At 31.2% G+C, this 13,747-nt stretch overlaps 1 protein-coding gene across 1 annotated transcript; it reads right to left on the bottom strand.

The window, feature by feature from the left end:
• Positions 1–449: 449 nt before the first annotated feature.
• Positions 450–9,430, bottom strand: LOC124924288 (probable polygalacturonase At3g15720). Its single transcript, XM_047464347.1, has 9 exons — positions 9,152–9,430; positions 2,430–2,564; positions 2,120–2,314; positions 1,892–1,918; positions 1,305–1,512; positions 1,140–1,221; positions 949–1,057; positions 755–871; positions 450–686 (listed from the first exon to the last, which is right to left on the bottom strand). The coding sequence occupies exons 1-9, from the start codon at positions 9,428–9,430 to the stop codon at positions 450–452; spliced, it is 1,389 nt and encodes a 462-aa protein (XP_047320303.1).
• Between the last annotated feature and the right edge of the window lie 4,317 nt (positions 9,431–13,747).

Raw genomic sequence — 13,747 nt, forward strand, 5'->3', positions numbered from 1 at the left:
GCAATACTAGCCACAAAATTGCAATCTTCACATCCGAGTTAACAATAAAAAATTATATATTTAAAAGAAAAAGTATTTACTCTTAATGTAAATATTTTAATGACGGGATAAACAATATTTATCGATTATTTTCCGATCATTAAAGATTAATTTTCTTTACTAATGTGGGTCTTTTGTTTAATTTTTCTTTTATTTTATTGCCTAGAATGAATTATTTTCATATTACATTCTTATACTAATAATCATAGTTTATTTAGTGAATGTAGAAATGGTAAAACAAAATATGGATAGAGAAATTTATTCATTTTATTCCAATATGAGATATTCGTGATTTCAATCATGCATATATGATTAAATTTATCATCATGAATTAAGATCATAATGATCATATATATTATCAACAAAAAATGAAATAATATAATTACTATCAAAACATCAAATCCAACTCTTTAAATATTACCTCTCCTGCATGAAACAATTGGATTTACTTTGGAAGGGATAGACACTTTTGCGTTCTTACAAGTCGCGTAAGTGTTACTCGTAGAGCTTGAAGTTATGTTTACTTTGTCAAAAACGATATTGTTACATGGAAATTGATCGCTGCAATCTAGGAGAATTGCTTCATTAATTGCAGACCTTCCTTGCACATTTATATATTTCACATTGCTCACTTCCACTGCGTTCGTCTTCATAAGAAATATATCAACACAAACAATTCTTTTATTATTCTAAAAAATTAATTAAATATACTTACTTTTTTCGGACAGTTGTGCTTGCCATTGCAATAATTTTGATCAATTATAATAGAGTTCTTAACATCATTTAATTGAATGTGTTCAAATGTAATATTTCTTGCATATCCTTTTCCACCCTACAACATAACATCGAATCATAATGTTAAATGATTTCTTAATTATATGTTTATTTTTTTCAACTTAGTTAATTTACCTGCCATGTCTTTATCCTTGCCCCATTAGATGTTCTTGTGAAATTGCAGTTTAATATGTGAACATTTTCCACAGTATCATGAGATCCACCTTGACCAAGGCTGCCCACACTTCAATAATATGACAAAAAATAAACACGATTACGATACGGTTCTCAACAAAAAAAAAAAATTCAAATGGGCTCTATTTTACCTTATGCCGTGCCCAGGTCCGCATTGAACTCCTTCAACCAAAATGTTTGAAGTACCAGCACTAATTGCAACACAATCATCTCCTACAATGATACATACAATAAATTAGATGAATTTATTTTAATAATAAATACTATAAAACTAGTTACTAGACAACCGGTCAAACCTGTGCCAATAATTGAGTTGGTGACATTAACGTTAGTTGAGTAAGAGATGCTGATTCCATCGGTATTAGGGCTGTTTTCGGGTGCGGAGATTGTAAGGCCGGAAATGGTAACCTGGTTGCATAAAAGTATGGATATATGTCTACTTGGAGGGTTGATATGAGTCAAGCCTCTTAATGCAAGGTTTATGCAGCTTGAAAACTTTAATCCCTGCATCAATTAATTCTCACATTTGAATAAGTGGAGAAGATAAAAAAAACTAGAAAATAATTAGTTATGAGTACCTTAACTAGTTAATTCAATCTAACAAAATTATCATCAAATTAATTATAAGAAATTTATATGTTGCAAAGAATTATTTATTTTTTTGTATAAGGTGCTTGGCACAGCTCTCGCTAATTACCTTGGTTGGTCCACGAAATAGACATTTTCCATTGAAAATTATTTTAATGAAAATCGAACTTGAAAACCTTAATTAAGTCCAATTAGCCTTTTGCAACAACTTTCTAAACACCCCACATATCAGAACAATGATAAGAATAAAATTAACAAAACTGACATTGATCAAAGAGTCATGCAAAACTCTTACCATTGGTCTTGAGCACATGTTTGCATTCTGAAAATGAACATTATCAATTAGTATATCAGTTTGAAATGTATATCAATATTATTAAAACACATGGTTTCTATGTTAGAATCTCCTATCAAATTGAACTTCTAGATACCTATTTAAGTGAAGAAAAAAAATACTATATATTCTATTTTAGAATCGATTTTGAAAGGTAAAAATCAATCCCTTAATTTAAAGAAAACTTACTTGTTGGTTCCAATTGTTATTGATATATTCACTATCGTCCCTAACGAGATTTTTCCACCATGGTGAACCTTGCCCATCAAGTTTCCCTTTTCCATAAACTTGAAGACCATCAACATGTGAGAACCCTATCCATGTGTTTGCCACACAACCTTTCCAATCACTTAATTTCTTGGGTGCCACTAAGGTTCCATCGATCTAAAAAGATTTATTTTGTATTTTAAATATATAAATAAAGTTATCTAAAAAGATTGAAAAGAAATTAAAAGATGGGTCATCCAAGATTCTTGTTTCTATCATCAAATTAGATCACCTGAACTTGTATAGTTGATCCTCTACAAGGACCTTTGAATTGAAGAGGACTCAACAAGTATGTCTTTCCTCCAGGCACCACCATGGTGGTACTGCTGCTACTTGCACATGCTTTAGCCCATGCTTGTAAGAAAGCCTTCAAATTATTCATCAAATTCATGTCCATTGTAATATTAAACTGAGATTAGTCTAAGGAAGTGGATGAAACACAATGCATAAACAATTTTTTAATAAGAATGATATCTACAATGTCAATCTATAACATGGATTAGATTCAAAGTGCTTTATTTTAATCTAGTTCATTGAATCATTGTCTAACTATGACATCAATCATAATAATATAAAGTTTACAGATCAATTAGCGAAATAATAATTACCCAAGAATCGTCTACATTCCCATTTCCCTTGGCACCAAATTGTGTTACATCAAATGTAACTGCTAAAGTAAGGTCTAAAATTAATAATAGAGAACATGAAAATGTTAAAATTGTATTTAACCACTCCTGTCAATAAAAATAATAATAAATGAGTATCATAAAATAAATAAAATAATTAAAAGTATATTTTATTTTATGTAGAAATGTCTCACCATTTTTGTCAAAAAGAAATCTAGAATGTAGTCTAATGAAAGAACAACAATCATTTATATAGTTATTGCATGATCATCTTATATTTTTTTTAAGATAAATGGAGAAACATATTTACTAAATTTTGGTAACATATAAAAACATTAATTAGTGATATATAAAATATATATATATATATATATATATATTTACTTTATTACTTTTCAAGATTTTCAAAATATTACTTCATTAAGTTTATTTATATGAATATAATCCTTTAATGAACAACAACCATTTATCTGGCTACCTCGTCGTTTTTTCTAGTAAATATTTACTATTTCATTATTTATAAAGATTTTCAAATTATTACTTAAATTAAGTTATATGAATAATTTTAAAAAAAATTCAACACAATATAATATAAATTAGAGTCGTTGGAGTAGAAGACAGTACATCTATTAAAGGGTTTAGGTGGGCTTCAGTCCACCAAAATAATATATATATATATATATATATATATATATATATATATATATATATATATATATATATATATATATATATATATATATATATATATATTTTATTTTATTTTAATGTAGAAATGTGTCATTACTCCTTAATTGTTTTTAATTTAATTCACTACTTTTTTCTAATTTAAAAAAATACATTAACATCTTTGTTTAATTTATTCTTTATTTTTTAATCACACCTCAAAATTTTTACGAGTTCACCTAACTCTAATTTCTTGATTCGTCCCTATTTAAACATGACAGTAAAACCTTAACAAAAATACGAAGGTTTAAAATGTCATTAAACACTCTTCAAAACACAATGAGAAATATCATCATCTTCTAATTAGTTAATGAAAAATACTAATAAACATATATAAAATAATCATATTTTATAACTTTCCCTTGCATTTTAAAATTTTATTAGTGATATAAATATAGTCTAATGAATGAAATATCAACAATTTATGTAGTGGCGGACCCATAAATATTTTCTCGGGGCAAATATACATAGTAATGTAGTATTATTTTGGCGATCAAATAAATGCATTTTTTAATTAAAATTTTACTCGATAATTACATAAAAAATACTAACAAGCACAATTACTAAATTATTTTTGTCCATTAGTCAGTACAAAAGAAGATAAATTTATTCTACGATATTCCATTTGTTGAAAATATTGCAATATTGGCTCATTTTCAATTGTTGAGAAAATATATTTCTCAACATATACAACTAAACTATCATTCATCTATTCATCTCCCATTCGATTACGCAAATCAGTCTTCACGGTCTTCATTACAGTAAAAACTATTTCAACGGATGTAGTTGCAACTGGTAAAACTAAAGTCAACTCTATCAATCGATAAACCAATGGAAAGACTATATGTTTTTCAGTTGTAACCAATTTATGAGAAATAATTCCCAAATCTTCAATTGAAGAAAATTGAGGATCATTCCGCAAATTAAACAAGTAAGCCCGAAATTGTTGTTCCAAAAATAAATAATCACTACCTGTGAAATCTTTGAGATAAAGTTTGACATGACGAAAAAGTTTACGAATATCAAATTGGGAGAATGAATTTTTAGGATGGAGACATGTTATAATTACCATTATCAGTGATAAGTGATAGTGTTTGGTTTGAATGGAGGAATCACTATTGATAATATTATTTGTAATAATTAATAAATTTTATATTTTATATTTTATATTTAATTTTTATATATTTATAAACTTTATTTTTTTATTCTTTTCCTATTATTACTCATTTAAAAAACATATAAATAAATCAATTAATTCAATATATATATATATTATATATATATATAAATAAATAAAAAGAAATAATCAGTCAAAATAAAAAATATTAATAAGTTTTATATTTAATTCTATATATTTTCTTTAATTTAATATAGTTCTAAATTTTATTAATTTTTTTTATTCTTTTTTTATTATTACTCATTTAAAATATATATAAATAAATCAATTAATTCAATATATATATATATAAATAAAATAAATAATTAGTCAAAATAAATAAAATATTAATAAATTTTATATTTAATTTTTTCTTCTCTTTATATATATATTTATTAATTATTATCGATATTTGATTTGTTTATATTATAAATTTTGATGTTCTTATTTTAATTTAATTAAAAAAAACCTATTTATTTGAATAAAATTAATTTTAATAAATATAAAAATTATTGTTTATATAAAAATAAATAAATATAAAAAAAAGAAATAATTAATCAAAATAAAATAAATTATTAATAAGTTTTATATTAAATTTTTTATTCTCTTTATTATATTTTTATTAATTATTATATGATTGTTGATGTAATTTAATTGGTTTATATTATAAATTTTAATTTATATTAATATATTTTCGTAGTTGATATGGAGGAGAGAGATTGGAATGGGTTTCAATCCCTAATTCTTAATATTGAGAGGATTGGATTATTCCCCACTTAACAAACATCCATTTTTAATCCCATTCTCATTCAGAAGTACAAAAATCAAAGTAACAAGCAGGCCATGAGAAATCAGATGGATAGGAAATAGGACAGAGAGGAAAAGAGATGAGGGAATAAAGAGAAGAAGAGATAGAGATGGCTCATACTACAGAGGAAAAGGTGAGGACCCAATTATTATATTAAAAAAAATTTAGGGTTGAGGAGGCCCGGGTCCAAGACCCCGTAGTAGGTCCGCCACTGCATTTATGTAATCATCCTTTTGTTTTGTAAATGGATGAAGCCCATTTCGTTATTTGGTGAAGATCAGTTGTTTCACAGTCTAAACCTATATGTACCCTTTGAAAAAAAAAATCATATCGTTGTTTAAATTCCCATATTTGTTTTTTATATTTATTAAATGATATTTTTTCAAATGTTACATATATATATATATAGGCTCAACCTGTGAAACAGTTTATCCCTGCTCTACAAAAAGATAGAGAAATCTAATTGAACATAGAACTCCACATTATAATTTAAAAGAACCAAACCATGTATATGATTGATTATATTATTAGTTACAGAAAAACAAGATTAATAATAAATATATAAATAAGCTTTGCTTCTTATTACTTCATTTTTTCTTCTAAAATATCAAATCAACGTTTTATGATAAAGAAAAAAGAAACCAACATATTGTGAACATAATAAATAATTTTTCTTGTAATTATATTTCTCAGAGAAAATGTAAAAAAAATACTATTAAGTAAAATGATGCATCTACACTAACCAAATAATAATTTTAAAGTATCAGCATTACAGGTGAAATAACAAATTTTGAATCCAATTGACAGGTTTCTTTTAATTTGTATATTAAGTAATTGCATATTTTGAATCTCCTTTCTAAATGCTTGTTATTTTTAAGATTAAGAAACTCTACAACAAAGGAATGTTAAAATGACTATACTGAGCTAAATAATGTAAAAAATATATGATTACCTATCAAGTCTGTAAATATCACCGTCTTTTACAAACTTTTAAAATCAAATATATTCGATTCTCTCTAACTCTAAATTATTTTCTTTTCTTCATTCTCTTCAAGTTCATTCCAAATATTTTAAAGTATACCCTAGCTCAAATTGTGAATCCATTTTGTTGTCTGACCATAATTTTATGTTTGTAGTTAGTTGACTAATTTTTTTATTTTTATTAAATGATGTAACTTAAGCGAAGTTATTAATTTTCGCTTTTAATTTTTTTTTTTAATGAAATGACACTATTCTGTTTCTCCAAAAAAAAAAAAAAATAAATAATTTATTCATGAGTTATTTATTTTCTTGGATAAAACCCTGCAACAAATAACAATTAAGTGTTAAATAAATTCATTTATTTATTTATTATATATTTTATTTGTAAAATAGTGCAACTTAAATAACATCAAAATTATTGAGAATTGATTAATCCAACATTAAAAGTAACATCACTAGTAAAAACACATATCAATAGCAACATGAAATACTGTCGTTATTGGTTAATTTACTGTTGCTAAAAGTAAATAGCCACAATTGACATGTATGTCGCCAACCGACGCTATTGATTCCGTAACTAAAATGGCTAGGACCAAGTAGCGTAGCTATAAAGTGGCTGCAACTAAATGGTGGCTATATTAAATTAAAATCATTACTAATATTTGTTTTATATAATTTTCATTATTTAACATGAATAAAAAGTTTTCAGATATAAAAAAATAATTTTTTTATTATTGATCAAACTTACCTAATATTTTTATTAAATTCAAATATTGTTTATTAATCATATAAATAACTAAAATAAAATATATGTTCTCCAATTGTTTATGAAAAATCCAATAGTCCATAGCTATCAAATTAATTGGTTAGCCAAAGACCCGTCAAAAATCAAACCATGAATGTGAAGATTTCATCATTACCCTATCATCTAGTAATACTATAATTTACTCATATAATCATAATCATGTTCAATCATTTCAATCACAATTGGGTGTGTTTGGTAACCCTGAAATTGACATTGGAATTGGAATTGAAATTAGAATTGTAGGGTCTAATTCCAATTCTTAATATTAAGAATTAGAATTAGAATTAGAATTCCAATGGAATTAGAATTAGAATTCTAATGAAATTCAATATAGTGTAATTTGATAATTCTCAATTACAATCTTTTTAGGTCGGAATTTTAATTCCAAATTAACACGTATTTTTTTTATATTTTTGACATGTTTAACACGTTTTTCACACATTAAACACGTTTATCACATTTATGTCACGTTTAACACGTTTTTTAACACGTTTAACACGTTTTCATGTTTTTGGCACGTTTAACACGTTTTTGGCACGTTTAACACATTTTTGGCACGTTTAACACGTTTTGACATATTTAACACGTTTTTCATATCTTTGACACGTTTAACACGTATTTGACACGTTTAACACGATTTCCACATTTTTAACACGTTTAACACGTTTTTTACACGTTTAACATGATTTTCATGTTTTTGACACGTTTAACACGTTTTTGACATATTTAACACATTTTTCACACTTTAGCATATTTTGCACGTTTTGACACGTTTAACAAGTTTTTCACATATTTGGCACGTTTAACACGTTTTTGACAGGTTTAACACGTTTTTAACACATTAAACATATTTTTCATATTTTTGGCACGTTAAACACGTTTTTGATACGTTTAACACATTTTTTGCGTTTTTGGCACGTTTAACACGTTTTAATATGTTTAACCAAAACACGTCCATACAGCACCAATCACCATCACAACATTTCCTAAGAGTGCCTTACTTTGTTGTGATGGTGATTGGTGATTGGTTTTGTATGGACGTGTTTTGGTTTGTTTACCTCCTAACCGTTTGACTTTCCTTCTCTCAGGATGAAGCCATTTTTCCGTGTCGGTTGGACTTACATATTTTAAGTCCGGTTTTAGGGTAAGTTTTGCCTCATTGTTGGTTGAAGAACTCTTGACAAATCTTATGAAAGGAAGATTTTTTTTTGTGAGTTTCATCCCGTTGGAAGTGTTCCGGTTGGAAGATTTGTTGTCTTTATATCTTATACCAAATTTGCATTTGGGATGTCTTTTATATTTACACATTTTGTCTACGGCTTCACGGGATCTTTCCCAGGCAGACGTGATGTATTTGGTTCTTTCATCTTCTTCGGTTACCGGTTGAACTGTCTCCTTGAGTTTTTTTATTCTTTAAGGATAGTTCACCCGGTTCGTATATCGTGGTTCTGCATGGCTCACCAGTAGTACCACTTGACTCTCCGGTTTCATGGTTTGACCGAGTCCGTATAAAGGTAGACAATTTTCTAAACTTAACGACCATTTCGTTGAGTGTAGTAACTAAGTCCTCCTTAATGAACTCTTCAGAAGAAAAATCGAATACGTCTTCTTCATTTGCCATGAAGCAGGTGACTCTTTCTTCATCGTTTTCGGTGTCGGAGTGTGCTCATTCGCTTCCACCGTCAGATGCGATGAGTGCCTTTTGGATTTCTTTTCCTTCATTGGTTTGCTGATTGTCGTTCCTTTGATAGTTGTTTCTTTGGTAGTAGTTTCCTTGCTTTCAATCGTCTCTTCTCAGTTTTCTACATTCTGACCTGTAATGTCTAAAATTGTCATAATTATAACATCTTACATTGGATTTATCGGCATAGTTATAGTTGTAATTGTTGTTCGATGGTGGTTGATTCTTCTTCATGAATCTCCCGAGTTTATGTGCAAGCATGGCCATCACATCTTCACTGATCTGGTCAACGCTTTTAACGGGGATTGGAGCGGATGATACATGGACCGCTGGTTCCACCGATGTCACCAGAGCTCTAGTTGCGGTTGATGTTGATGCTTCGTCTTCGATCCGAGATTTTATCTCGAATTCATAAGCTTTCAGGTCCTCAAACACGTCGTGGAGCTTCATCTGTCCGAGGTTGCTTGATTCTCTAATCACCATGGTCTTGATATCCCATGCACTTGGTAAAGATCTCAAAGCTTTTATGATGATCTCCCGGTCATCATATCTCTTTCCAAGTGTATGTAGCTTGTTGACCACGCTAGTGAACCGATCACTGAATTCTTTCATGTTTTCTCCCGGTTTAATCTTGATGTTCTCATATTTTTGAGTTGCCACCAAGATTTTGTTCTCCTTAGTTCTTTCATTTCCCTCATGAACCTGAATGATCGTTTCCCAGGCTTCCTTTGCATTTTGACAATATGAAATTTTGTTGAACGTGTTGTCGTCTATAGCTTTGAAGATATGTCTCATGCAATGGTTGTCCAAGTTATTTCTTCTTCGATTTTCAGCCGTCCATGTTTCTATCTCCTTGTTAATCTTTATTGGTCCCTCCTTTAGAACTTGTCTCATCTCATCATCAAGCGTGATCAGATGCAAGTACATCTATTTCTTCCAGCCGCTAAACACTTCACTATTTAGCATCGGTGGCCTATCGCTGTGGGTCATGGTTCCCATCTTCTTTCAGTTGCTTAAATGTTAAGATTCATGTTCCAATACCACTTGATAGGATTAGGATCGCCCTTGGAGAACTGGGGTCCGGCTTTAAGGGTGAACGCTTAAACAACACAACACACACTGGTAATAGTCCGGTTAAAGACTAGAACCGCTTCTTAACACTACACAAACTGTCACAAACCTCTTGAACCAGGTTCAAGTGCGGAAGTGGTTTGTTTCAACTTGAAGCAACACACATAGTTCGGTTTGGAGGGTATTTAGAAGGAGTCGGTTAGAGTGGAGAAATGGACCGGTTCAGTTTAAAATAAGTGATAGTTCGATTTAGAGTGAGTAAGCCAGAAATAAAGAAAATAACACAAGTCACAGATTTTATGGATGTTCAGAGTTTAATCTCCTACGTCACCCCTTCTTCTCAAATGATGAGAAGGATATTCACTAACCGGAATATTACAACACTCACACAATGTCGATCGAGTCTTATTTACTGCTCGTCGGTTACACCACACACAATGATGTAATACAATATTTTTTACTTAATGGTGAAATACACACACAATAAAAGAACACTTTCGGGAATTTCAATTACTATTCAAGGTCGCGCGTAAGATTTCTTTTTCACTGTTACTTGTATTTCTGAAAACATTTGGACTTCCTTTTATAGTGAAAAGATGATAATGGTTATCTTTACTCTTTCCAGGTGATTGGTCACTGGCCCGTGCCGGTTCAGAGGATTGCGTGCACGCTTTGTTATTTTGGACACTTGGCAGCAATGCACTTAGGCCGGCTTGCATTTTAGACACATGGCATACATGCACTAGGTCGGCCGCCTGAATCAGATGTTGCTTGTAGATTTGTATAAACAGTTCATCATTGTTTTCGTTGCATGCTTCAGATCCGGATCTTTTTCTTCTTGTATATTTATGAGAAATCTTTATATCATCATATTACGTCATTTTCTCATATTCATCACTTTTCAAGGTTTTCCGTTGAGCTTTATGATCTTCAATAATGGAATGGGTCAGCCGGGTGATGATGCTTTTGCTAGCCGATCCAGTTGAATGTGTTCAGCCGGTTTTACAGATTATGACCGGGTCATTGAGGCATGTGCTTCAGCCGGAATGATGCGGCTTGATCTGTACCTGCACAGGAAAGTTGAGACTTATTAAGTTCTTTGGTCGGTTTAAAATTAATTTACTTAATTTTTCTAACATCAGCTTCTTTACCCTTCTCTTTATTAGTTTCAGTTTGCTTCTCCAAAGGCGTTCTTTTCATGAATGTGGGCTGGTAGTCTATGCCTCTTCGCGTCGCATGTACCTCAGTTTCATTGGGCTTGACATCTTCATCTACCTTCCAAAAATCATTCGGATTTACAACAACTTCACATTCTCCAGTTTGAGACCACCAATCGTTTGCAGATTCAATAGTTTCTTGTACTGGCCTATCTTTCCACTATTCATTTAGGATGTTCTCATCAGCTTTGGCCAATTCAACTTCCCACCAGTTGTCTTGGTCAGATTCTTTGAAATCATCAAAATCGAAAATGGTAATCATCCAATTATCATCATCAATTGAGGAAGGGAGGTCTAACATCCTCTCTATATTTGCGTCTAACTCTACAAGGTTTACATTGTGTTCCGGCAAAGGGCTGGACTTCACTTGGGGTGCCAGAATAGTTCCATCATCGATAAGATCCTGAATCTTATGTTTGAGGGCGAAACATAAGTCAGTAGAGTGTCCTTTCGCTTGGTGGTATTTACACCACTCATGGTAAGTCTTCCCATTATTTCCTTCCATGGTTGAGGGGTCAACACTCTGATGATCTTTCTTGGAAATAGAACTTCTAGAGCCTTGGATGTAGACATTCTCAGATCAACGAATTTCCTGCGAGGCTTAGTACCATTGGTTCCTGTTTGAAGTGGCGTGTGAACCTGCCTTGGTGGAAACATTTGTTTTTGGGGAAAGGATTGTTTTGAAGGACGCGCTGCTCCATTATTCTTTTCCTCCCAGATGTTGACAACTTGGTTAATTTCTGCCTTCTTCCGTGGATTATACCTGGGGGCGCTAAGTATTGATTTTTTTCTTCTTCGACTTCCTTTTTAAAAGCATCATCATACCCTTTGCCAACACTAGTTAAGTCTTTCAAGAAGCGATATTTTGCACCTGACAGTTTCTTTGTATACTATACGTTCATATTAACGTAAAGCATGTCAATTAGAGCCTACTCACTAGGTAGTTCATCTAATTGATACGCGACTTCTTTCTATCTGTTCGCGTAGCTTCCAAATGTTTCGTTTTCCCCTTGGCGGATCTGACGAAACTTCCGCTCGAGTTTGTCAACCTTGACAAACATAGAGAACCGACTAATGAATTCCTTGGCCGGTTCTTCTATGGTCGGGTACTTTGCAATATTCTAGCGTGTATGCCATTCTAGAGTTGTGTCTGCCATGTATCTAGGAAATAATTGAGTCATCGTGATTTCTACTAAATTGTGAGACATCATATTTAAGACATATTCGTTCATGAAGGTTGCCTGATCCTTTTTTCCTAAGTATTTTGGAAGGTTTTGTCAATTTCAGTCCAAGAGGTATGTAAACGTTTTTCGCAGCTTCCATACTATACCTCTAAGATTCCATGGCCCTAGACGTTCCTCTAGCGGTAGGATCGATTAGCTTCTTCAGGATTTCAACTTGTATCTTCTTCATGTTGTTCATTTCCTCTACTTGATCGAGAATAACATCAAATATTGAACCGTTTTGTCCATTATTGGACCGAGGTGCCCAGTTCTCTCTTCTCATTTTTGCACCAGCTCTTGCTCTTTCGTTGACCTCTTTAAACTCAACGTCACGCTCTTCTATTAACGCCTTTCTTTTGTATATCTAGGTGATCCATGCTAACTGTTTATCTGCATCCGCCTTACTTCTTCATCATAGTCAAACCATTCTTCCGCCTTCACTCCTTCATCATTCTCAGGGTTTGGAACTGTTGGTTTAGAGGAATTCAGGTTAGAAGTATGGAAATGGGGTTGTGGATCATTAGGAGGAACCATCGCGTCCACTTGCGCCATTAGAAGTGTTATCTTGTGTTCTAGATCCTTCAAATCATCTTTGGTTGCCATAGATTCTGCTTAGATACTAGTAAAGTGACTTGTCCTTCGTCCTTGCTTGGGTTGCTCCTCCGAATTAGACATAGCTCTTGCGTAATGTCCAGAAATTGGGTCACGTACAGAGTAGTGACCTGTGATTGGATCACGTGAGGTTACCATAGATTAAAGATATGTATTCAAAAGAATACAATGAGTGTGGAACCCTTAGTAAGATAAGAAAAGCAATGCGTTGCTTGTATGCACATAATCCCTAACACGCAATAGAAGCTCAATTTACCCATTCATAATATATAACATGTATAAAAGGATGAGTAAAATAGAATGAGTTATTTTTATTTAAATTCTAAGTGTTATGGATATAATCGCAAACTCACAATCGCAAACAATCCACCCCTCGTCCTCACGTTACATACTCACGAGTTCATAATAAAAGAAAAGTCTAATCTAGAAAAGCGAACAAATATAGTCTAATAAATGAAAAGTGCATAAAAGGGAATTCAGTTTGTCGTTTCCTCCTCTTAGTCATGTTTCCTTGACCTTTTCCTTTCCTTGGATGTTTCTTGAATTCTGAGAGGAAGCTCTTTTCTCCCAGAAGGGATCTTGTACTTCGATGCTTTAGTCCACTTCTCAAAGTATGCTTGGTAGAACATGAAGTTGATGGGTCT

The sequence above is a fragment of the Impatiens glandulifera genome, chromosome 2, assembly GCF_907164915.1.
Source record: "Impatiens glandulifera chromosome 2, dImpGla2.1, whole genome shotgun sequence".
Lineage (NCBI taxonomy): Eukaryota > Viridiplantae > Streptophyta > Magnoliopsida > Ericales > Balsaminaceae > Impatiens > Impatiens glandulifera.

Excerpts from the sequence above, each read along its gene's own strand:
- LOC124924288 (XM_047464347.1), bottom strand. The coding sequence starts at position 9,430 with ATGAAGCTCCACGACGTGTTTGAGGACCTGAAAGCTTATGAATTCGAG. Across the intron at positions 1,513-1,891 it reads ACATGTGCTCAAGACCAATG|GGATTAAAGTTTTCAAGCTG; the intron begins GTAAGAGTTTTG and ends TAATTGATGCAG. Across the intron at positions 1,222-1,304 it reads CAACTCAATTATTGGCACAG|GAGATGATTGTGTTGCAATT; the intron begins GTTTGACCGGTT and ends GTATCATTGTAG.